The sequence below is a fragment of the Ascidia mentula genome, chromosome 7 (genome assembly GCF_947561715.1).
Source record: "Ascidia mentula chromosome 7, kaAscMent1.1, whole genome shotgun sequence".
NCBI classification, from domain to species: domain Eukaryota; kingdom Metazoa; phylum Chordata; class Ascidiacea; order Phlebobranchia; family Ascidiidae; genus Ascidia; species Ascidia mentula.
This window is the reverse complement of record NC_138572.1, coordinates 172,314-195,928: the sequence shown is the minus strand read 5'-3', so window position 1 is coordinate 195,928 and position 23,615 is coordinate 172,314. Positions and strand designations below refer to the sequence as shown.

Here is a 23,615-nt window from a genome sequence, read left to right as displayed (position 1 = left end):
CTATAGTTTTTGGTGTGCGGCATCCTCAATCACGACTAGTTTTTCTGGTCGTAAATCTTTTCCAACCGGAACTCGGTTCAATTGTTTGAGAAAGTCGTGACCTGGAAATAATTTGAAGGGTTGAGAAGTCTGAAGCTTGCGGGTTCGAATCCCACCAAAGTAATGTAATCTTTTCCCGCAAGTGGCGGTGTTACACAACCGAATAAAGTTTGTGACGTCAACAGGTTTAACATAAAAATCTTACTTTATAACGTATGACGTCATACATACCCTTTATGACTCTTCCGAACACAACCGCGATGCCGTCGAATCCAGGTGTGGGTTGGAATGTGATGTAGAATTGTGACGACCTCCGGCTGTCCGTGTTGTTCTGTAACCCAACCATTCCCAGTGTACCCGGCACCGTATGACGTAACTTCAAATTCTCCGTTTCGAATTGCTCCAGGATCGCACTACGCCCTCCAGTGCCGTTGTTGAACACCACATCGCCACCCTGTGGCAGAACAACACACTCACTTCCAACGTGAAAATCCATGGGAAAATTCCAGGGCCACGCGAGCATGGTTTAGTCCGTGTGTTTAAACATTTATATTCCGCATAAAATTTTGGTTACTTCATGCGCTTGGTTACGTGATTGCTGTATATTCTTCAGGTATAACAGCAACGAAATGATCAAACAGGCGCAGAAGAGGCCGTAGTTTCGAAATATCTCCCAAATCTGTCGATTAAGGTATTGTGGGAATGAAAGTTAGTGTTTGGGTAACCTTGTGGCACGCGACCACAAAATGTTTGGGAAACACTGGAATTAAAACCATCACCACCGACAAAATGTGAGTAGCCGTAGATTGTAAGTTGTACCGACAATAGGCTGCCTTTCACTGGCGTTAAACAAACCCGGTATTGAAATCCGGTCATACCATAATCATATGCCCGGTGAATATTGTATGGAACTTTGTGCCAATGTAACCGAATCCTGGCTCATGCGTCGAAAGTGCCACAAAGTTTTTCACCGTTAGAGGGCAGTCTTTACCGTACAGTCCAAGCATAAGATCCCCTCTCGTTTCGTTGTTCACGTTTATGTTGAAAGTTACCTTGGAAATTATAAACAACGTTGATATTGAGGCGGCGAGTTGAAATAAATTTTAAAACAATTTAATTGCATCAGATTTTACGAACTTTTCTCAAGTATTTTTTTTTTATTTTTTGACATCTGTGAATTTATCTGCCAACATTTAATATCAAAAATAAAAACTGTTTTCATTTTCTGCAAAGTTATAAATCTCCGTATAAATAAGCTTCACCTGATCTGTTACTTCCGGAAGATTATGCCTTCTCTGCTCCTGTTGTTCCATCGTGTCCTTGGCCAGGAACAAAGCCACCAGAAGAACCACCGTCGATACGGATGACGTCACTAGGATGTAGTGACGTCGACACCACGGGCGAAGATGATATAACCATAGTTGTCTTAACGGCGACTCTTCTTTCTTAACCTTCTTTCCCTTAACCCTTTCCTGTCGTCTTTCTTTCTTCTGTTCCTTCTGTTTCATTTGCTTGGAAATTTTCTGTCGTTTCTCGTCTTTCGGATTCCATTTCGTCTTTCCCGGTGACGACGGAGTTTTCGGTTTTGGTGAAACAGATTTTTCCGGATCCTTAGGGGCAGATTTTTCCTCGACTTTAGGGTTTAATTTTTCTTCCTCTTTTTTAATTTCTTTTTTCTCGACTTTTTCTTGGCCTTTCACTTCTTCTGTGGAAGCGGTTTGATTCGATTTTGTTGTCTTTTTTTTGCCCATTTTGAAAAATATGAACTTGATGCTGGAAAGTCAAGATTTGTTGTTAAACAAACTTTTTCGGTTAAGCCCAGGGCACGTTATTAAATTGCCTTAACTAAAGGATTAATAACATTTCCAAGTAATGCTTGACATCAGTTCGCTGATCTCAACTACAGCTTTTCACTATCCATGCATTTCCAAATCATCGACACGCGTATGAGTCACGTGGTCGCAAACAACCAATCAGCGAGCCCCACCGCTACGCTTGTGATAACTTTGAATGCCGATTGTTACGATAAGCTCACGTAAGTGTGTGCGCTCATGCATGACGATTCTCGTCCATGCGTTCGGACATTGGAGCGATGTTTGGTTGTAATCAGATCCTTGTTGTGATGTCACATGGGAATTGTAACGTAACGATCGTGTTTTCGGGCAACTTATTGCCGCGATGTGACGCTCACGAGTTACTATAAATGCATATGTTCATTTCCACAACCTGTGGTGTCTGGGTTCTTTCTGAATAAAAACAAAGCAAATTCCATCAAAAGGATTGAACATTTTTTTAGTTCAAAACTTACTCACCCCTCAAACTACATCCGGATTATGTTGTGAGTTCATCGTAAGGAAAATTGCAAAATATGAACGCCTGTGTGGTGTTTGGTTAAACTCCTTAATCTCAGTGAACCAAACTTCACAAACACAGCAAGTTGATTTGCCAACATTTATTTTCATTCGAGTAAAATTTAAATGAGAAGCGGATCCGGAATTAGAATACAAAAAGTTCGTGATCTAACTGTGTTTATAAAACATATTTCAACCCGATAATAATTTGGGCCCGGTTTAACAAATGATATGAATCATTGGTTCTGCAACCATACGTTCTGTTCGCGCTGCGCGACCGACCAATTACTCATAACGAGCGTTCTACAAAACTTCCTCCCGCTTCCACCGCTGCAGCGATTGTTGCGTCATAATAACAAAAACGCGATCGGAGTGATGTTGCGCTTTTGTGTTCGGGATTATATTTTTATTATCGTGCAAAGTTTCGTGACGGGAGGAAGCTCTCAGTTGTTGATTTTTTTTGCGAAAACATTTTCTTTCAGTTAAGTTTGGTTTGGGGAGTTTTGCGTTGGTCGAAATTTTGTCAAAAGTCTTTGGTTACGAAAAAACTTGAAATGAGATTTGAAAGAAAAGTTAAAAACCTTGAATTTTTGTGAAGAAATTCGATTTTTTTTATTTTTTTTCACTCGTGAATTCTGGTTGGTTTAGAAACAAACGTTGGCTGCGAAGTGAAGGCGAATAAATGATTGTTAAATATTTATTTACTCAAAGCTTTATTATTTACATTCACGCAAACATTCTGGTTTTCGCCAAACAATATTCAATGTTTGATTGTCAAACAATAGTGATTGTTCGATCACAATCAAATGTTTGTTGGTTTATCGACGAGTAGAATCAAGTGTTTGTGTTTCGATAAATTCAACCTGGTCGCTGGTTTGGTGGAAGTTTGCAATCAAATATCTACGTTTTATGTAAAAACTTTTGTTGGGAAGTTTGAATAATTCACAACCACTCGTTTATTATTTCAATGCCAGGCAATAAACACAACGCCAGGAAGCTTGGTGTTGTTGCAAGCTAACGTTGGATGTTCGTGTTTTCACTCAAATTACCTCGAACTGTAGGGGTTACGTTAATTATTCAACCTTAAACCTCGTTAAAGTTCCAACAAATCACTCAACCATGACGAATCTTAAAATCCACAACCAGTAGTTCTGTTGCCAACACGGAAACGGCTTCGCGATGTTTCTTAGATTAATTTTTTTCTTTCTTAAACACGAAATGTGTTTAGGTCCGATAAATTCTGATTCTGACGAGGTTTATCGTGTCATGTGCATCCAAGCGGAACGGTCACATTCTACAATTTGTAAAACGCCCAACAATCTTTTGTGGCAATTTTCGAAACAAAATTCACCAGACCTGAACACATTCCGCGTTTAACAAAAATAAACATGAACAAGCGGCATTCGGCATTTCAAAATACCAGATCAACTGTGATTTAGCGTTCACCATTGTGTCGCAAAGTCGTCCTTTGTTACCAAACAATCCTTCTTAACGGTCGAGTTACCTTGTGAAGCGTTCCGTGCCGCTGCACACGCTCTGTTAAGGTGGATTTTGGGAAATTCCAGCAGAATTGAGTTGTCAGTATGTGAAGAAGTTTTAGGTGTGATTACCCAAGCGTGACCGGTCTCTCACTGGTTTGCGTAACGCCCGAGACAGGAGGTTTCTGGAGTCCGCTTTGTTCAGATGCGTCTCAGGCTTGTGTAGGTCTTACAAATGTTACTTGAGTTACATCAGATCATATGGGAGAAATCAGGAAAGGTTTTATTTGCCGACGACCGGTTTCTAACTTCTTAGTTTTGTTGAATTTAGTCTCCATGTGGTTCCAGGTTGTTGTACGTTTTCCTGCACATATTTCCCTGGGAAACTGGGGTGGGATTGAACGTCTTAAATGCAGGGGCGACAACATTTTGAGCGCAGAGTGCAAGTTTATCAATCATGTGATTATTATGATGACTTCGCGAAGCAACATTTCGTGTATTTGAAGTTTAAACACGAAATAGTATTGGAATATAAATGACCTTGTGTTGACCTTGAATTGCGTAACATGGGTTGGCGATCCCTGGATGTAACAAAGTCGACTTTCCAATACTGTTTCGTGACCAAACTTCATATTTTGGGGTTTTGCGAAGATTCTTGTACAAATTTTATCCAACCATGTCGTAATAATGTTAAAAAGTCATTCTTAACTTCCATTGTTTGACAACGAAAACGATTGTTGCAATGTTTAAACAAAAACCTCGCTTTTTCGATTGTGACGTAATAGTGCAAACACATAATTCGAAAGAACTCTTTGGAATTCTTATTCAGTTCGACGGAATTTTGTTAATAATAAACTTGTGGAAGGCGTTCGAAATTATTGCTGCCACCTCATCCTTGTTTCATAAAAAATTTAAGACAAACAAACTGTTTGAATGCAAGAAAAGTTGCCAATAAACGTATTTCTGTTACTTTTGTGTAATTTCTTACAGAATTCCTTGTAGTTTGATAAACAATCTCAATTGTTGACGTCATAATGGTGTTCGAAGCGTGGAGAGTGAACGGAGGTCCGACCCAACATGCCCCGACCCCAACCGCTGTAACAGCAGATGTTTTAGAAATTGGATTCATATTTGCATTCGCGATTCTCGGGTTCTCGTTCGCTCTGATCGTCCCAGGATACAGAGGATGGTCGGTAAGTTTAAATGGTAGATGCTAAAACACCACCTTGCAGACAGGTCGGCATTCCCGATCCACAAAGAAGTTGAATCTTGTAACAAACCGTTGATATTTCGCCCAAACTGTCTCAACAAAATATACTTAAACCCCTCGTTTCCATGGCATCCAAATACTTAATACGTTCAGTACTGGTAACAAACCTCGTGAAGCGACGAATCCGTGATCTTTTACATACTTTAGCCGGAGGGTGGTAAACAAATACTTCACGTACGTCCATCACTACCCGACCAAGTAAACGTTGTTAAGAATAAGAGTTCAACTCATAAGTAAACTTGGTAAATATTGTGACGTCATTCTACAACTTTCGCAAACATTCAAGTAAACTTGGCGGAACAACAGCTGATTGGTTGCTGACATAACCATGGAAATAAGTCACATTGTGAAACCAGAATAAAATCTTGCTCTCTGTAGAAGAATAACAGTGACGTAAACCCAACAATGAGCCGAAATATATTTCTATGTTTGTCATCCAGACAATGCTCCTTAGTTGCGTCACAACCAATCTAAAAGTAGAGCTATATGTTGGTAAATACTTTGTTGCGGTAAAGAATTTTTAAATCGCTCGACATTTGACTAAGAGGGGGGTATTTGTAACCATGGCAACTACAAAAGAACTCTAAACCCCCAACTAACCAATTCGCTGGAGCGAATAATCGTTGCATCTGTAAAAATGTGTTGAAAAGTCAATCTTAAAAAAGCGACATTTATTTTGTCCTGCTGTGCATTTTGGGGGTAAGTGTTGTTCCGCTTATCCCTGCCGAACAAACACCTGTATCTCGTCACAAAGTACATCGCCTGTGACGTCACACAACCCACTGTAAAACAGTTTCGTCCGAATTGAAATGTCGAAACTAAGGAGACCACCGAAACTTCCCTTCGTGTTCCTGAGCCCACACAGTCGTACAAATAACTTTACCCTCATCTACTTTGGTCCGGGGTTTTTCCGTAACCGGATCGGATGAAAAGGGGTTTTATCGAGGTACGGGGAATCCCCACGTCTGTTGTTTGTCAGTTTGTCGAAATGTTTGGATAAAGATAACTTGATGTTGTAGAGATAGCATTGTGACTTCATAATCAACTTCATGGTTTTAAGCAATGTTTAACCCACCAATAGAGGGGCATTGTTACGTAAGAAAGTGAAAGTTGTGATTCGAACAAACTTCCAACCACTTTCACTTTGACTTCAAACTAACTCCGCAGTCAACATTTGAACAACGGGAAGTTGGGATTAGTGGAGTTGCTTTATTCATTTTTTTTTAATTTATTTATTTTTTTGAGCTACACAGGGATTTGAACCCAGGATGTCCTGGCCACGAATCCCGATCAGGTTTTCTTCATGGTATACGATAGGGGAGCTTGACCAATGCTGCAGTGGTTGCAGCGCAGCATGTGTAAATTGTGGGTGTAACAGTTACTGGCATGACGTGATTCCCACTAATACTTGCAACATGACCTCACCCAGAGTTTGTATCGAGGTTTCGAAATTTTAAACCCCACAAATTATTTACAGAGAGTTTTCTTCGTCATTCGAGTTGTGTTCAGTTTGTTCATCGGATCGGCCATCTTGCGTAAGTAACACATGAAGTGTAGCAGGGCGTCGAACCAGATCCGAACATCACGATTTTATCGCAAACATGTCAAAAAATCACGTCATTAAATACTCGGATTTGGCGAAATTCGATTTTTTTTTTTTTTACTTTCCTAACATATCGTCAATCTGTGGTGCATTTGTGTCGGAGAATGTTTTTAACATTTGTATGAAGTGATGACGTCACCCACTTTTAACATAATTGAAAAAAGCGCGACAAATTATCAACAAAGCCAAGTCATTTCTTTATGTCGTTGAAAATATTCAACGTCAACATTTCCCACTTTTAGTTGGAGTCTTGGGGCAAGAATGGGAAAGTGCCGAAATATCAACGAAAACTCCTTATAAGGCATTCACTAAGACCGAGATCCACGCTAAGGTTGGAATGAAGATTGGACTTGGTTCGGTTAATATTACTCTCAAAGGTGAGTACCGGAGAGGTTGTGGGTTCGAACCCCTGTCTAAGTTGTTGTTGTAAACCTCGCAAAATGTGACGAGTGGAACGAAACTGTTTGCCACGTGACACGACGTCTGCGGCGTGGTGTTTGTCACGTAACAATACAAAACCATTCATCCGTGACTGTCTGTATTTAGATTGATTGGGTTTTACACCGATTTACATGCTTGACTGGGTTTCCTGGGTAAAGCGCATACATGGGTTGCAATCTGGCATTTTAACAAGGAAAATATCAACTTAACTTTGCTCATATACAGTTCACCGTGTCGGTCGGACTTGATCAGTTTGTCCGTTTGTCGAAGATGCGTGGAATGCATGATAGATTGTTTCAGAAATTACTTTTGCATTAAAGCTGGCCGAGTGTCACAGTCAACAGCTGCGCTGATGAGACCTTACAGGTCGTAACAATGACCACACCTGTCTGTAGATCTCAATACTTACACATTATTCAGCTGTTTCCCCGTAATTCTAATACTGTTACGTTTTCTTGTTAAAAGTTATTCCAACGGATATTGTTACACTGAACGTACGTCATATGATCACGTGGTTTCGTGAAAGTGCGATCACAACACAAGCAGACTCGTAACCGTACAGTGCATGTTGCAGGTGAACCAGTAGACCAAGTTGTCGACCACACAGATTCACTCAACTTCTCCGAGCACATCGATTATAATGAGAGATTCAACTGGGCTTGGAGACAGGGAAGGTTTGGGTTCGGGCCCCAAGGTGAATATGTGAAAGTTTTCAAACCACAATTCCAACCAATCACGTGTCAGCTGTTTTCAGTTCTTTAAATCAAAACAATTGAAATTACCAAACTTCTGTTAAAATACTGCTGGCTTTATAATCACCAAAATAACGCGAACGAAGAAAAAAAACTACCTTTGTAAATATGGTGTTGTGGTGACCAGTGGCGGCATCTAGCGGCGGGTGTAAACTTGCTTCAAATGAGACCAATACGTTTACAGTAATCAAGCCTTATGTGTCCCCCACGCCGAGTAACCGCATCCAACGTAGCTTCCTACGGTTAATTAACAAACAAATATATATTCAGCTGGTCGAATTAGTCGGGAGTTCAGGGCAGCTCAATACAGGGGACTTCCCCTCCCTATATTGTGGGTTGCCGAATATTTCACATTGGATGGCGAACTTATCAGATGGGGGAGGTCGTACAGGACAGCTGGTTGGTTCTCATACCAAGTCTTGTGGTAAGCTACTCAATATACACTAGTTGTCTTATTTTTGTTGCATGTTCGTGTGTTTGTATGTTTACCTCGGAATCGTCTTTGGCGACCGACTGATTTTAATAAAATGTCCAAAACCGATCTTAAATTTCAAAGTAAAAAATGATCGAATATTTCTTGGAAAATGCATATGGGGATGATTGTGATATTTTAGGAAAAGTAAATTTGCATTTTATAAAACATATTGTACCAGACCTTAAGTGATGATCTAAACACTCAGATATTAAACCCCAGCCTCTTACAACGTAGGACAGCCTTCCCTCTCTGGTTAATCGCCAACATTTTATCCGTGGTTGTCCTGTTCTACGCCGGTTGGATGTTCATCCTTACAGGAACTTGTATGTTGGTTAGCATCATCATATGGTCGACTATTAAGTGGGGAACTCAACCTCTACTCATTCCATTCGAGGACGCCACTCTCTACACTCACTATGGGCCCAGTTTCTGGCTTGTGTTGGTCGGAGGTTGGTTTAAGTTGAAACCATTTGCATTTTGCGCTAAACAACTATGCGGGTGAACACCAAGGAATAAAATATATTTACACCGATAAAAACATAACTCACTATGGATCGAGTCAGACGCCCATGTTTATGGTGATTTCCTCACGGAGAATTATATCTTCTGCCGCTAGGTGGCCACCGTAAAGTGTAGTAACTTGCTGACGTCATACACTTATTACGGGTGTTATTGAAAGTTGGCTGTTTATTGATGACGTCACTGTAGTGGCGATTATAATTTTCATTCACCTGGGAAGTTGCAACGTCATCGTTATTCCCGAAACTGCAAACGATGCAAACGATCACGTCATCACTGATGACGTACTTTTATATAGGAATAGTATCATTTCTGTGTGGGGCCATCATTGTGGCGATGGATTTGTGGAGCCCGCAGTTGATAGCCGACTTCTTCGGGAATGACGTTCTCCAAGATACAGAACAATATTATCACCAGGACGACGAGTCTGATGAAGACAATGTGATGAAAGGTCGGTTTGTTCAAGGTTAAGAAAAAAATCAAATAGTTTTAGTAACAAGAATATACTGGTTGTTGTTAGTTTCGGGTTTAAACCAAACCATTCCAACTTTCCAGACCCAGAAACTGCCGTTGTGCCCGGATCAGCTCATCGTCGCGGCGGAGTTCAATCAAAGGTCAGCTCACATTCTGTTCCAAAAAATCAAATTCACTAAACACGATTTTGTCACCCCGTGTGTCCAATTCATTCCTTTGTTTTCATTAAAACGCAATTATTTTGTTTCAATAATTTGTTCCAGTGATGTCAGCAAAGATTTATCACCAGTGATGCACCCCACCTAGCGGTGGGATTTTAATTTTGTTTTACCGCATGTTGTCGCAGTCGCGTTTAAGGCGTCTGGCTTCGGCCTCTCGGCGCCGAAAGGACCGCAGTTCCTTGCGGGCCAAATCCACCGACACGAACGGAACCGAAAATCCTGGATTTGTGGCTGATGACGTCGACGTCGGGGAAACCCCGTCCGATCTGGTGCTCGAGGATAAAGGGGGGATTGATTGCGATTCTGGGGAGGGAGTTTCGGCCACTGACACGCGACTGTAAATCACACACAAACAACACAACATACACACAACACAACATACACACAACACACAAACAACACAACATACACACAACACACAAACAACACAACATACACACAAACACATCACAACAACAACATATACACAGACCCTTATATGTATTACGAGTTCAACTTAATTTGCGCTATTAAACGTAGCCAGCAAACTTGCTGAAATTAATGTATTTTATTTTATTGGTGCATCAAGTCGTAAACCTATACACAATTCACAAAAACACATAAAATGTTATACTTACAGCTATGCAGTGTTGTAAATAGATTCCGTTATTATTTGACACAAATTTTCTTCAAAACACAAACGCACTTTTCTGTAAATATTAAATCTCTTCTTCAAACAAAAACAAATGTCTTCAAACACAAGCAGACAATACCATAAGTTCTTTTATGACGACATCAAGACGACTGTGACGTCACTGTATATGGACAGGCCTAAGGTTTGAACGCTTGGGAAATGTTGTGACGTAGGCATGACGTGTTGATTTCTCGTTGGCTGTTAAGTGGTTTCAAGTTTTCCAACTTGCTCGAGTCAAAGTTTTTCGAACTTAATTTTATTCTTTTTCTGATGATCAACTGCATGTTTTTCACCGTTGTGTGGCTTGCTGCTAATGCCTTTCAGTTTGAATAATTTTAACTTTTTCTTGTTTTTGTTGTGACCAACTATCCTCTCCAAATTGTTGTTGTTGTTGTCACTCCTAGCATGTGTGTGTGTGTGTGGTTTAATTTGTAGCTTTCGCAAACGCCCGCTGTGTTTAAGCTTGGCACGGCTAACACAATATTTAAAACTACAAGTTAAAATAAAATCCATGTTGCAAAATTACCTACAAAGATTGCTTCCAAAGTGAAACAACTGAAATATGTTAAGATTCTAAAATTCACAGCAAATGTTAAGGGCACGCCTGTAGAAATTGCTACACAGCTCTAACAATCTAACTCCAAAATGTCGCCACAGATTCGGAAATCTCATCGGTTCCAGAAAACAGCTCGTCGGAAGCCAAGACCAGCCACAAGAAAGCTGTTGAACCACAGAAAGTCGGTGGCTGATGTATCCCCAACTAAATCTGTGGGGGAATACCCACCAGCTGACGTCATCTATGAGAATGACGCATTCGAGGAGGTTGAGGAGGAAGATGGTAACGTCGGCGTCAACGGAATAGGAGCCAATGTGTCTCCTTATTCACCCGATTATCGAGTCCAGGAGGAAAACAGGGTTTAGTCGTTTGTTAAGTCACAGTTTGTCTGTATGACGTCATAAGGAATTGTAATGGTAAAAGAATTGCTTGTTTTCAGCTGTTGTATGTTTAGAAACTGTTGCTTAATCGTGTCGTCATTGCCGTTTGTAAGATTTGCACTCCCGTTTTAAAGGAATTAACACATCTGGCTGACGAGGTGTTGGTTTTGGCACCTCTTGTGGTCAAATAATGTCAATATTGCTCAACTTGCTTGACCTTGAAATTGTTAATCGTTTGAACTTATTACCGTTATCAGTTAGCTCTGGCTTCGACGTTGGTTTACTGGTGAGTATCTTCTTACCAATAGACTTTGTAAATTGTGGGTTAAATGCACCGGAGCACTTAAGCTTTTGTAAATTGCTTTCATGTACCCAGTAATATACCATGTAATCGCATCTATGTATTTTTTTTCAAAAGAAAAGAGTCAGACAAAAAAACAAGAAAGGGGTTTTGCATTGTAGTTGGGCACGAAAGACAAATAAACACATACAGATACAAAGATTTTGTACAGCATAATGACCGTATCAAATAAAAAAAGAAAATGGCCACACTGCAATTGAATTTAAGATTAGTTTTTGTGTCAGAACAAATCAATATATTGGAAGAAGTTGATTGTGATGTTGATGGCGACCGCGTTTTAATTTCCCGTGGGAGGGCGCCATCGATTCTATTTTTTTTCCAAAATCATGGGGGGAGATGGAATGTTAATAAATTACTGACACCCAAGAAAATGACGGCAAACTTAATAATGTTTGTTGTAAAGCGTGGTTGAGTTAGTGCTGGTTTTACTGCGACCAAACGAAGGGAAAATATTTCGGCATCCTCCAACTATTATGTTGATGCTGTAACTGTGAATTGCTTCAAAAAAAACTTTATTTTTTCAATTCTTTTCGATAGACTTGAAATAATTTCGGAGCAAATTGTCATCAAATAGTTTGCATAATGAGCTTTACATACATTGCGAATCGTAAACAGTGAAAGGGTTTTCGAGGTCAGTCGCCATGCAGCTGTTTTAACTAGGGCGCTTTTTTCTCTTGACAGTTGTCGGCCTGATTTATTTATGAAGCAGCTTGTGTGGTTGTGTGTTACTGCTATATTCCAAACTTACTGGAACTGAACCAAGGTTGGGCGTGGTTACTGTGAAAGTGTGGAGCGAATTTCATTAGCAAATAATAGTTTAAAAAAAAATAGAAAAATAGTTTCCCAATGCAATAGTTTGCATGAGGGCTTAATAATTTACATTTTGTTAAATGTTCAAGTTTTGCCGTTTGGCTGCAACTGGGTTAAACGTTGTTAGGATCCGCATAGCTCAATTAAATATTAAAGTTTTTGTGCTTAACAGGAAGTTTAAGTTTTCAATTTGTAGAAAAAAATTAAACGAAAATGCCAAGAAGCACCAATAGTAGCGACGAGGGTGAGGACATTGGCTGTGTTGCCGGATTCTTTCGAAGTGCTGGAGAGAAGTGGACGGATTTCACAAAGTTTTTGTGGGATCCAACCAACAAGACTGTCCTCGGAAGGGGTGGAAAAAGCTGGGGTAAGATACAACAATCTTGTTATAATTATGTATTTTGTATGATTTAAGTGATACAAATTTGAATGTTTTTATATAGATTAAAATGTTTTGTTTTTAACGAAGAAGAAATTAACACAACTTAAAATAGAAACCAAAATAAGCACAAAAATATATGTAAAGAATATCAAGTAACACATTTGCACAAAAACAAATATATTTACATTTGACATGAAGTTAAATAATGGGAATAAATCAAACCAAGCATATTATAACCTTCTCATAAAGTTGAACTAGTTGTAAATCAAGTTGACTTGACTCACGTTTGGCAAATATTTGCTTGAGCAGTAAAAGTTGCTGGATCGCAAAACTTGCCACGAAGTCATTCTCTACTTGTATGGCATTCTGTACTTGTATGGCATTCTAAATGTAAAAGTTTGTTTCTGAATTCACAAGCTGTTTGGCAACAAAATAAAATAAATTTTCATAACAATCTACAAAACAATAATGGCCATAAAATGCTCAAACTTCATTTAATTTTCATAATGTTGGATATAATGTGTGGTTCAACATAACAATGTTATGCAGGTATTTGTTGCAATGATTGTGTTGTTTAGTATTATACCTCATTGTCTCTTGTTTTGAATCACTTGTCACCAAACATAACACAGTGGTGTTTACCGGTTGTGAATCAAGTCGTTATTTCTGTTGTGCAATATCACACTTCTGGTTGAAAGGAAACACCTTCAACAGAACAAGAAAATGACATTTCAAACTAAGCAAGATTAAATAAAATTAAATACAATTGCTAAGTTTTATTTGGATGCAAAAATCAAGGGGTCAACTTTCAAAGTGTCTTACCAAACATTTCACTGCTGTTTAAAAATCAAAAGGTGTTTTGTGTCAAAATTGTGTTTCGTCGCGAGTTAATGTCATGGTAACTTGTTGAGTACTTCCAATTACGTCGACCTGAAGTAGGAAAACATCTTGGTGAAAGCAGTCATGGGAGGTTAAGATGGCGGGCTGTGTTCGTTCAAATATGCAACCGAACAACTCCTGTAGTTTTCCGATACTCGCCGGTCGTGCGCGCGCATGATCACGTGATCCGCCCATGCCGGTTTGGAATGTTCGCGATCACCTTGCTCTGTAGGACGAAGGTCGCGTTATTTAACCGCGCTTCGAGATTAAACAGATGCGATAAGGTTACGGTTATCTTGCCACAAACGAATTGTTGGAAAAAGGACAAAAACTTCCCAAACTTTGGTGATAAAATATTTTTAATACAAACATTTGTAAAACGTTAAATATATATATTTTTACTTTTCACAATGCAGCAAGTAAAACAATGCCACAATCAACTATTTAGTCAACACAAGGTAGCAAGGTTGATTCACTCCTAACACACTAAACTCGTAGCAACGTCACATATTACGCAACTTCCGCACCTGGCCTCCACCAATCACAACACACAAACTCTCACGTGACCACACCCACCTTTAAAAATGTTGATGATGAATTCTGATGATGAATATTTTGTGTTGTCTCCTCATAACTTCTCCACCTGATCAATACCGTTGTTAACTAGGATTCGTAACATTGCTTCAGGCTTTTTACTGGAGTCTATCTCACTTTATTGTTCTTTTGTGTGGCTTTCTAACGATTCTTTACACAACGGGAGTTAAACAAAGTAAATTGTAAAGCTTTTTATTCTCGTATTCCCGCTAACACCTCTCTTCTTTCAACGTTGAGCTTTTTTATCTGACTTTCACTGAATTGCCCGAGGCAGAAACGCGGCCACCTCCACTTTGTAAAGAAATCCACGCTTCCTCCTCATTTAACTATTCAACCAGTCCACCATGCTGTCAGGTGGTGACGGGTTTAAAATATTTTCTGAAACGTCCAGATTATTACTGCTTCTGATTTGTATCAAGCTGATTGAGGTAGATGACGCAGTGTTAATTTTACGCGAATGTTTTTGAGTTTTTGGTGAACTTCAATGAAAATATGACGTAGTAGATTCGCCTAGCATTTTTTCTGCCACCTTGTAGTATTTTTTCTGACTTAACAAACTTAACAACTAACTTTCTACAACAATCTGAAAACGAAACCGCATAAACAGAGTGCGATGCAAACGTTGAGCGACGCCACGGTTTCTCTGGGAGAAATTAAAACGTTCAGCATTAAATCCGCTTCAACATAAAACGACTCGTAATCTTTTAATCTGTATTTTATGAAAATTGTGCATCTGTCGTTTCCACGCCGGCCACTGTATATAAACCGACCTTGCTCCACAGTAAAACACACGAGCAAACTCGGACTGTGGGACGGTGTTGAAGAAGTAATTGTTTTATTTATGTTGGGTTACACCGCGGAAATTCGTGTTGAGTTTCGATGCGTGGCAGGAATCTGCTATGCTGGCTGCCGGGTGCTGATGTGGTGGAAATTTTTACCAAGAAACGAACCAGACTACAGTTAAATGCTTGGTTGCTCAGCTGTGTCTTTGCTATAAATGTGTTGGCTTGTTTTAAAGCTGAATATTCTGTTGAAATTTTCCAGGTCAAACCACTGCAGAATTCGGGTTTTTTTAGACCGTTGAAATTTAACAGATTTTCGACTGTTTTATATTTGCTGGGAGTAATGGGAGCCAGATGATTGTAAATTGGGGATATTTTAGACAAATAGTTTGTATGCTGATAGGAAAGTAATTTTGTAAATTATTTGATTGTCTTTCCAGTCTATAGTTATCAGTTATTCACGATTAAACCAAGATTTGTTTGATATTTGTGATTGAGGATTCTTTGTGTTCCTATATATTAATTTTGCTTATGGGGTTTCCAGATTTAATCGGATAGAGTTTAAAATATTTTAATTATCTCGAACATGGGTGAAAAGAAGAAGGAACCATGGAATGTGGTCGCTGCTCGAACTTTTTACGATTTCCGGAAGTTTTTGGTTAATACCGAGGAAAAAACTGTGTTGGGCAGAGATGCCAACAGCTGGGGTAAAAAATATTTGATCACAAACTGCACGAAATCTACATCCAAACATAACAAGTCTTTCAAATATTTATAAAAAAAATACAATGTTATTGTTTTTGACACATTAGTTTTAAATTTATAAGTTGATATTTTTTAATATTATTATTTTTTTATAGGAAGAATCCTTGTGTTCTACCTATTCTACTACTCTTTCCTGGCTGCATTGTTCGCTGCATCCATCAGCATTGTTCTGAGCACCCTTGACAAGAATGTACCAAGATTTCAAACCAGGCTCCAAACCCCAGGTAATAATTCGGTAAATTGTAAGATATTTTTTTCAATCTTTTTGAGCAACAATCGCTCAACTTAAAAAAAATCGCTCAACTTAAAAAAATTCTACAATATTTTTACATTTAGGAATTTTGCTTTTACAAATATTCTGTGTTCACAAATGCTCATGAGATTTTCTTACTATTTTGTTAGGAATGTCGATCCAACCCAGACTAAACTCCCGCCAAGCTTTGAACTCAGACATCAAATTCACAGTCGGAGATGAAAAAACGTACAAACCTCTGGTCGACCAAATGACTACTTTCCTCTATGGTTCGAAAACTTTATTTATTTGCCTTAAAATAAGTAATTTATCCTCGTATATGTCCAGGTATAAAGTGTGCAAAAAGTATAAGTTAACAATTTAAAGAAAAATGCTACAATATACAGTTGTTTATGTGATTTTAATGAAATAAAATGTTGTTCCAGCTTACTCGAATGTAAACCAGAGTGCGCCAGCATTCAGAAACTGCACCAACCAAAAAGTCGGGAACTTCCAGAAATTTGCTGATAATGAAATAAACGTTCCATGTGCGTTCGACAAAAACCAACTGGGACCTTGTGCCCAATCTCCTTATGGTTATGATGTGGGGAAACCGTGTATCCTCGTCAAAGTTAATAAGGTGAATTTGTGATTTTTCTTTACCTTTGATCTGATTAGTTACAAAACGTAACTATTTTATGAAACTGATCAAATACAGAAGATTTTTTTACATGTGTGGGTTTTCACTCTATTTTTTCATCCTCGATATTTTAAACATATTTCTTGTTGCAGATCATCAACTGGTTTCCTGTTGGTTACACAGATATTTCCAAGGTCACTGGGACCGCTGAATCAAAAGCCCCCCCTTTAAGTGAGGTCCTACAAGTCCGTCAGAAGGCCTACAACCCTCTACTGATATATGCAGCGTGCTATGGAAGAGTAAGTTCATTTATATCTAACTTATTATCAGAAGTTTAACAAAAAAAGCAACAAGCTTTAGAATAGTTACACAACCTTGTTTGTAAAATTCCTTGATATATTGTTTCCGGTGGGTTACACCTAGTTTGATGTCCAATGGTTAGTGGTGGATGTATAGTCACCACAAAGTGGAAGTCTTGCTTGGCTTTTCAGCTGACAAAATTGTTGTTGATTTCAATTAAAATGTTTGTCAACTTACAGAAACCAGCAGATTATGTGAACTTGAACGGCGACAGCAACCAAGTAAGCTCACAAACATCATATTACCCAGCAGATGGCGGTATTGAGTTCAAATATTATCCATATTACGGAAACAATTTGGACCCTAACTACAGATCTCCAGTGGTGGCCGTTCAGTTCAACAACGTTACTGTAAGTTTGCTTTCTGGGTGTAAATGTATATTATATTTTGGTTTTCTAAGAATTGTTGCCAATAATTAAAATAATTACTATTTTTAAATCATGTTATCCATCACAGACGGGTCAAGATATCAACGTGAACTGCAAAGTTTATGCGAAGAACATCTTGGACGACATGAGAATGCGAGTTGGATATTATTCCTTTGTCATGAGAATCGATTAATTCCAGAACTCCACACAATCCCTGACTTATCTCAATTCGATGTAATTTGTGTTTTAAGGCTTTTACAACATTTTCCTGCTTGTATTATTTTACAAAAAAAACCTTCGTTTGAAGCAAGTAGCGTTAAAAAATGTCAAAATTTCAGAACATTCAAACCCCCTGCGTGCAGTTTTTGCCCATCAGCAAATCGACCTCCAATAATCGATTGTTAATAATTAACTGACCCAAATCCTTTCACGGGTTGCCAGGCAACGACAGCGCTCTAATCTCCCGGCAGTCTCCGATCCCCAGATTAATTACAACAAGATCCGCCGCCGCCCCGACCAACAATGCCCTCTGTGACGTCACAAAAGATTTCTAATTGCTTTGTCCTAATGTAGAATGCTTGAATTGTTTCATTCTTAACGACACAAAGGTCATTGTTTGCCGGTGTTGTTACGTCATTTAACATGTTTTTTTATCAGTAAATTTATTCATATTTTGAAGTTATTTTTTTGTTTTGTTGCAAAATGTTTCGAAGTTTCTGGATTCAAAATAAAATACAGGATGAATTTGAGTTTGTTTAATTCGAATACAAACAAGCAGAACTTACTCGCTCACACGAAAATTATTTTGACGTAATAATTGCGATTTGCGATAGTTACGTGACAGACGAACAAACGTGATGAACAAAAATCAATTGTAAAACCATCTGCCACTGCAGTGTCCCAGGGACGCCATAATCGATTTATTGAACGTGTGATGTCACAATCAGGTTGCAGAGGTTCATTGTGTAGTGATTGATTCAACATTCTGGGTCATTTCATTCAATGTCGGGTTTTCCTCACTTGTCTTGCGGTTGCAACTTTCCGCCACCAACGGCGCTGTCAAGTTTTCCCCAAAACTTTTTCCACTCGGCAGCGCCACCATGCGGTAGATATATTGGCGGGTTAACCGAGATGAGAGTTTGAAGATTCCGACTCAATTCGTCAGTTTTCGGGAAATCCTTTCAGAGAAATAAATTCGGAGCTTGTAGAATATTCCGTGTTCACTCGATCGTAAGCCGAGGTTTATAAAGTTGTTTAACCTTGTGCGGTTTATAATCGAGTACATTATTTAACGTCAAGCCGGTATTTTGTCTGCGCTCTGTGTTTCAAGGAAATTCACTTTTACCAATATGTTTTATGCCCAAGATTGTCTGCGTATCTGTCAATTTTAAACGACAGATTTGTTGACAATTATTGTTTTAGGGCAACTAAGTTTGCCTTTAACATTTACGTGCGGCTTACAATCGAGTTAATACGGTAGTTGGGTTCCGCAGAATTGATAATCCAACTTCGTTTCAAAATTCCACAAAATTGAGAAACAAAATCACTTCTAACCTTCTGAATATCGTGACCTACCTCAATCATTATGGGAACAACGAGTTTCCTGTCCATTGTGACGTGTAACCTCTGCATCGCGACGGTCGCTTCGTATTTGCACCAATCACTGCTCAGGAATTTACTTGATAGAATCATGACCACGTGACGCGATTGTGACATCATTTGCACGATATTGTCTGCGATTCTTCGACCCGCGATAAAATCTCGCATGTGGAAACAAACCTTACGACCGCGGCGTGATTCCAATTCCTTTGTTAGAGAACAAATATGTTTGTTATGAACAAAAATTATCGACTTGGTTTCAAATAATCTCTAAATAGTTTTGTGTAAAAATCTCAGATAAATAAGAAAAGTCACAAAAGTTCTTTTAAATTTAAAATATTTCTGGAACAAATCTTGTATTTTCGAATAAACTTTTACCTCCACGAGTTGAAAAACGAATTCTTCGTCCGCCGAATCAAATGAAACAAACGCGTCATACAGGAATGCAACAGGGGGATACCCTTTGTTAGCAGCATACAATTCTTCTGCAGCTTGTGTTTCCCGCCAGAGAAGATTCTGGAATCCGTCTACTATGACGTCACGACCTTTGTTCTTTCGTCGCTGAGGGAAATATTTGTGACAAATTATTTCCAATTTCTTTTGTACTTATGAAAAATTATTCTGTGGCTTTATTTGGTCATAAAAGAAGAAACTACATTGTGACGTCACATTCCGCGAAACTGAGTCCCAGAATTTGTCTAAATCTTATTACGTCATTCAAGCGACATTACGTGATCGCGGAATGGAAGAAAATTCAGAGTAATCGAATCTCTCGAGAACAAATGGTTGGAATTTCCCAGAGGCAAATTTGTTTCCGCGTTCCGCTTGGTTAATTTGGAAGCGGGTGATTCATGCGCGCCGCGATTTTCTTTGTGAACTGAGATTTGTGAACAATCTTAACAACAATGTCGAATGTTACGACTCGAGACGTTGGTTCAAATTAACTGTTTATCGTTTGGGATTTTGTAAAGTTTTTCCCGGTCTTTTCATGTATTTTAGGATTATTATGATTTTGCTGCTGGAAGTTTGTTAGCTTTGTTTATGTATTGAATGAAAGCAAAGGAATATATTTGATCAGCCGTTAGAAACACAACATACATCTATCCAACTGTCAGAAGCACCACGATAACCAAATGTTTCGGTTGCCACCCAACCAACCTTCCTTACGATTATAAACAGTTTTTTACCCAAAATTTCTTTCGCGAGGTTATCTAATTTAAGGTGACGTCACGACAACCTTAGCCCCCGTTCCATACTTTGACCTTGACCTTGACCGTGACCGTGTGTATTAAAATGTAAATTCCCCCAATATTTCAATGTTTTTCTTCTTACCTTATGCAGGTAAATGCTGAGAATTACAACAAACAACAAAAGTGCTACAACTGCACAAATTGATGCCACTTTCATTTTCCAACTGTCCACTGGAGGGCAGTACTGATCTTCCGTAATTTTGATGACGTCATACACGCTACCATCCGACCCCGTGCAAGTAAGATTCTAAAAATGATATATTTCAAGTTGTGACGTTTTGATATTGGTTCGCAAGGAGTTGAATTCTACCTTTAAGTTTAAAAATTTCGTTAAATTCTCGTTCGATTTCATCCAAATCACAAACGAACTTGAATCGCAATCGCAATGTAGGGGATTCCCCGCTAATTCCACGCGATCCAAACCGACGAAAAACGAAATTTCTTCCTTCGAGAATGTACTGTAGAAATACATAATTTGTGACGTAACAATGGAAGAGCCTTTATTACGTCACAGTTGGTGTAGAACCTCATCTTGTTCCAACTCAAGTCCAGTGTTTTTAAACCTTTCAAGTTCTCTGACGTATTCGACGACGTAAACAGTGACGTGATATTGTTGCGCGAAACGTCGAGATGACGTAAGCTGAGTGGAAGTTTAGGTGGGAGTGACGTCATCCGATTATCTGTAGGGAAAAATTTTTATTGGAAAGTTCATCGTCAAATTCTGTTAGAAAACATTTTTCACCGTGCAAATTTAATTCCGATAATCTGCTCAAATTCCTCAAATCTACGACACTTTCCGTTAAATCCAAACCACTGAGGTCCAAACTTTGCCAGTATGTGTTGTGGGGTAAATAAGGTAGTTCCCCGGGGGTGGAGGGGATCCGCGTGTTTATCGCCTGGGAAACAAACAATCATCAGGTCACGTGTTTTACACGTCACTTGGTTGATCTTCTACCACTTGTGTCGCTCGCGAGCAGTTTAGTGACGTATTCTCCCAGTTGCATCTTGCAGGTAAACACCGGAAGTGGTAGCTGCGTAGAAAAACATCGTTTATGACGTCATCTCCGCCCGACGTCACACTTACGTAAAAATTCCTGTAAGATGAATAATTGATCGTCCAGCGGATATCGGTGGGGAAGCACATCTTGGTGTTGTGTGGACGACGCCGAGCAACGAACGGTCGAGTCCTATCTTCTCATCCAAATACTTCATCAGGGATTGCATCGAGCAGTCACAACGCTAGACACGGATGAGAGAAACAACTTCAATTGTATGCCTTGGTTTGTAAATTATCCTATAGTTGTCATGACGCACCAACGGGTTTCCATGGAGACCGATCCACCGTATTGACGTCATGGGCGTGAGTTGATAATCGTAAACGATTGTGATGTCATTATCATCGAGGTAAAGTTGTTTGAGTCGGGTCAGTCTGTTTATCGTGGGTTGGTCTTCACTTGTGATGGCTCTGATACGATTGTTACGTAATGAAAGACGCTCCAGTGACGGAGGCAGGTCATGTGGGAATGACGTCAGAGAGTTCTGGTTCAAATTCAACCTACGCAAAAATATAAAATATGATAAATAGTCCCAAGTCATCTGTCTGTTTGAAGTTGTTTCGGTTTGGTAATAGCAATTATCTGTTGAGTCACGGTAAACTTACTCTGTCATCTCGGTCTGCGTGACGTAAATTCCATCCGGGACTTTTGTGAGATTCTGATTTTGTCGAATCTCGATTCGAATAACTTTAAGCGGGGGATTTGGCGGGAATTCGTATAATCCATTGTTGACGCAATAAAGGTTTGTGACATTAAATTGACAAGTGTTGTTCGAGATTCGCGTTAGATCTTTGTGATATTCTTTCACCAGAAAAACATCTTGCAAAGAAAATCCTGAACCCAAAGAAGAAAAGTTAAAGAAAACGCCGAAGTTAAAGGAAAACCAACCGACCTTGTTGTATTGCGGCACACCTCCCTTTAAGTTTGTACACAGATCTAACGATGACCGGATGCCGTTCGATCCAGATCAACATTGTGATGAAGTTTTCGTCACAAACCCAAGGATTCCCGGTCACGTGGAACAAAGAACAATTGACACAGAATTCGTAGTTTTCTGAGGAGTGAACGAACGCGATACGATTGAAGCCGATATTGAGACTCGTCATCGTACTGGGGAGGTTAACCGGCATATTCAACAACCTGAGGAAAAATCGAATTTCAGTCACGAGATTCCGCGTCGTAAAAAAGTTTGACTCAGTTATGGCAAGTATGACGTCACAATGTGGGTTTATAGGATTAATCACGTGGTTTAAGGTTGGATTCTATATTCCTCCGTGAAACTTTTTTCTCGCTTCAGAAGAGCTGACGTCATGCACGAGCGACATGTGACGTCACGCGATTTTTGAATACGTGAAAGTTCGCACCTGTTTCGCGACAAATCGAGTTGTCGGAGTTTCGTCAAATGCTTGAAGGCTCTTGAGTTAAAATATTCGATCTGGTTGTAGGAAAGAGTGAGTTCGATCATTCCAGAGGGAAGGTTCAGCGGAATCGATTCCAACTTGTTCCGGGACACCCACAACTTCCTCAAATTGGGAACACCCGACCACGCGGTGTCGCTAATAAGTCTGATGTCGTTGTTACTAAGAATCATGACCTCTAGCGACGGCGGTAGATTCCCCGGAACCGACACTAAGTGGTTGCGTTGGATCATGAGGTGTTTCACGTGCTTGAGAAGGTCAAAGGTCATGACCTTGGTGTGGTTTATGTCGCATTTTGTAAGTTGTAGAAGTTCGAGGTTTTCCGGCCAAATAAGGGGAAGCCCCCTAATGGGAACTTTGCAGTTAGCAATCAATAATGTTCTGAGGGTTAATGGTGCGTGACGAAACACGTGATCACCGATTACGGGAAAAGCTGCTTCTTTGATTTGAAGCGCGCGCAAGTATTTCGGCCAGGTAATGTGCGTCGTTGATGACGTGTTACTACCTGGTGTTGCCATGGCAGCAAAATTGAAAAAGGGGAATACCCGGAACGATAATATAGTGATGGATTGTGGGTAACAGGACGGGGTTGTCGATGTTCCGTCTTTCGCCGACATATGCAGAAAACTGACGTTTAGGTTTTCTGGAAACGTACACGTGGCGTTTTCTGATTGGCCAACGAACCTGATTTCGACCCTGGGGTAGGTCACGTGCACGGTTTTGCAGAAAGCTTTGAAAATATTTAACATGAGAATTTTGGTTTTCATGAAGAAGTTTTCCACTGACCTGGAAACCATTCCCAATAAAAATCCGAAAAACCCGGTTTGAAAAAGGAGACTCGTTTCAAATACTTCGCTTTTCGAAGTACAGTCAGTTGTCGGGGGTTGC

The 23,615-nt window shown here is 39.5% G+C and overlaps 5 protein-coding genes and 1 long non-coding RNA gene across 7 annotated transcripts; 3 read left to right on the top strand and 3 right to left on the bottom strand.

Annotated features, from left to right (window-relative positions):
* Positions 1–1,790, bottom strand: LOC145908817 (peptidyl-prolyl cis-trans isomerase 6-like). Its single transcript, XM_082996142.1, has 4 exons — positions 1,302–1,790; positions 918–1,091; positions 271–493; positions 1–101 (listed from the first exon to the last, which is right to left on the bottom strand). The coding sequence occupies exons 1-4, from the start codon at positions 1,788–1,790 to the stop codon at positions 1–3; spliced, it is 987 nt and encodes a 328-aa protein (XP_082852268.1).
* A 3,072-nt stretch (positions 1,791–4,862) lies between these two features.
* On the top strand, positions 4,863–10,049 carry LOC145909299 (dual oxidase maturation factor 1-like). Its single transcript, XM_082996690.1, has 9 exons — positions 4,863–5,061; positions 6,616–6,673; positions 6,984–7,118; positions 7,757–7,876; positions 8,205–8,358; positions 8,644–8,858; positions 9,227–9,379; positions 9,484–9,542; positions 9,749–10,049. Exons 1-9 carry the CDS (start codon positions 4,903–4,905, stop codon positions 9,962–9,964), a joined length of 1,269 nt encoding a protein of 422 aa, XP_082852816.1. The 5' UTR covers positions 4,863–4,902; the 3' UTR covers positions 9,965–10,049.
* Positions 10,050–10,192: 143 nt separating this feature from the next.
* LOC145909302 (uncharacterized) lies at positions 10,193–11,620 on the top strand. The gene is made up of 2 exons (XM_082996693.1): positions 10,193–10,438; positions 10,954–11,620. The coding sequence occupies exons 1-2, from the start codon at positions 10,349–10,351 to the stop codon at positions 11,215–11,217; spliced, it is 354 nt and encodes a 117-aa protein (XP_082852819.1). The 5' UTR covers positions 10,193–10,348; the 3' UTR covers positions 11,218–11,620.
* Positions 11,621–12,484: 864 nt separating this feature from the next.
* LOC145909301 (sodium/potassium-transporting ATPase subunit beta-1-like) lies at positions 12,485–18,149 on the top strand. Of its 2 annotated transcripts, none has more exons than XM_082996691.1 (7): positions 12,485–12,770; positions 15,901–16,029; positions 16,208–16,327; positions 16,484–16,677; positions 16,830–16,976; positions 17,217–17,387; positions 17,494–18,149. In XM_082996691.1, exons 1-7 carry the CDS (start codon positions 12,617–12,619, stop codon positions 17,596–17,598), a joined length of 1,020 nt encoding a protein of 339 aa, XP_082852817.1. In that variant the 5' UTR covers positions 12,485–12,616; the 3' UTR covers positions 17,599–18,149. The 2 variants fall into 2 exon arrangements, with proteins under 2 accessions (XP_082852817.1, XP_082852818.1); XM_082996692.1 differs by lacking the exon at positions 12,485–12,770 and adding an exon at positions 15,565–15,747.
* Positions 12,627–15,427, bottom strand: LOC145909303 (uncharacterized). Its single transcript, XR_014403132.1, has 5 exons — positions 14,241–15,427; positions 13,608–13,890; positions 13,372–13,490; positions 13,070–13,169; positions 12,627–12,765 (listed from the first exon to the last, which is right to left on the bottom strand). It is a non-coding gene; the product is annotated as an uncharacterized LOC145909303 (long non-coding RNA).
* A 272-nt stretch (positions 18,150–18,421) lies between the features above and the next one.
* Positions 18,422–23,524, bottom strand: LOC145908816 (toll-like receptor 2). Its single transcript, XM_082996141.1, has 11 exons — positions 22,674–23,524; positions 22,202–22,449; positions 21,915–22,143; positions 21,569–21,809; positions 20,997–21,150; positions 20,781–20,934; positions 20,565–20,712; positions 20,337–20,501; positions 19,383–19,565; positions 18,981–19,211; positions 18,422–18,583 (listed from the first exon to the last, which is right to left on the bottom strand). The coding sequence occupies exons 1-11, from the start codon at positions 23,522–23,524 to the stop codon at positions 18,422–18,424; spliced, it is 2,766 nt and encodes a 921-aa protein (XP_082852267.1).
* Between the last annotated feature and the right edge of the window lie 91 nt (positions 23,525–23,615).

Excerpts from the sequence above, each read along its gene's own strand:
- LOC145909301 (XM_082996691.1), top strand. The coding sequence starts at position 12,617 with ATGCCAAGAAGCACCAATAGTAGCGACGAGGGTGAGGACATTGGCTGT. Across the intron at positions 16,678-16,829 it reads TCCTCGTCAAAGTTAATAAG|ATCATCAACTGGTTTCCTGT; the intron begins GTGAATTTGTGA and ends TTCTTGTTGCAG. Across the intron at positions 16,977-17,216 it reads ATGCAGCGTGCTATGGAAGA|AAACCAGCAGATTATGTGAA; the intron begins GTAAGTTCATTT and ends GTCAACTTACAG.
- LOC145908816 (XM_082996141.1), bottom strand. The coding sequence starts at position 23,524 with ATGGTTTCCAGGTCAGTGGAAAACTTCTTCATGAAAACCAAAATTCTC. Across the intron at positions 22,450-22,673 it reads CTCGATTTGTCGCGAAACAG|GTTGTTGAATATGCCGGTTA; the intron begins GTGCGAACTTTC and ends ATTTTTCCTCAG. Across the intron at positions 21,151-21,568 it reads GTCTCCATGGAAACCCGTTG|GCGATAAACACGCGGATCCC; the intron begins GTGCGTCATGAC and ends TTTGTTTCCCAG.
- LOC145909302 (XM_082996693.1), top strand. The coding sequence starts at position 10,349 with ATGTCTTCAAACACAAGCAGACAATACCATAAGTTCTTTTATGACGAC. Across the intron at positions 10,439-10,953 it reads TGTATATGGACAGGCCTAAG|ATTCGGAAATCTCATCGGTT; the intron begins GTTTGAACGCTT and ends ATGTCGCCACAG.
- LOC145909299 (XM_082996690.1), top strand. The coding sequence starts at position 4,903 with ATGGTGTTCGAAGCGTGGAGAGTGAACGGAGGTCCGACCCAACATGCC. Across the intron at positions 9,380-9,483 it reads TGAAGACAATGTGATGAAAG|ACCCAGAAACTGCCGTTGTG; the intron begins GTCGGTTTGTTC and ends CCAACTTTCCAG. Across the intron at positions 9,543-9,748 it reads GCGGCGGAGTTCAATCAAAG|TCGCGTTTAAGGCGTCTGGC; the intron begins GTCAGCTCACAT and ends ATGTTGTCGCAG.
- LOC145908817 (XM_082996142.1), bottom strand. The coding sequence starts at position 1,790 with ATGGGCAAAAAAAAGACAACAAAATCGAATCAAACCGCTTCCACAGAA. Across the intron at positions 1,092-1,301 it reads TTCCGGAAGTAACAGATCAG|GTAACTTTCAACATAAACGT; the intron begins GTGAAGCTTATT and ends ATAATTTCCAAG. Across the intron at positions 494-917 it reads TCACCGGGCATATGATTATG|GGTGGCGATGTGGTGTTCAA; the intron begins GTATGACCGGAT and ends GTTCTGCCACAG.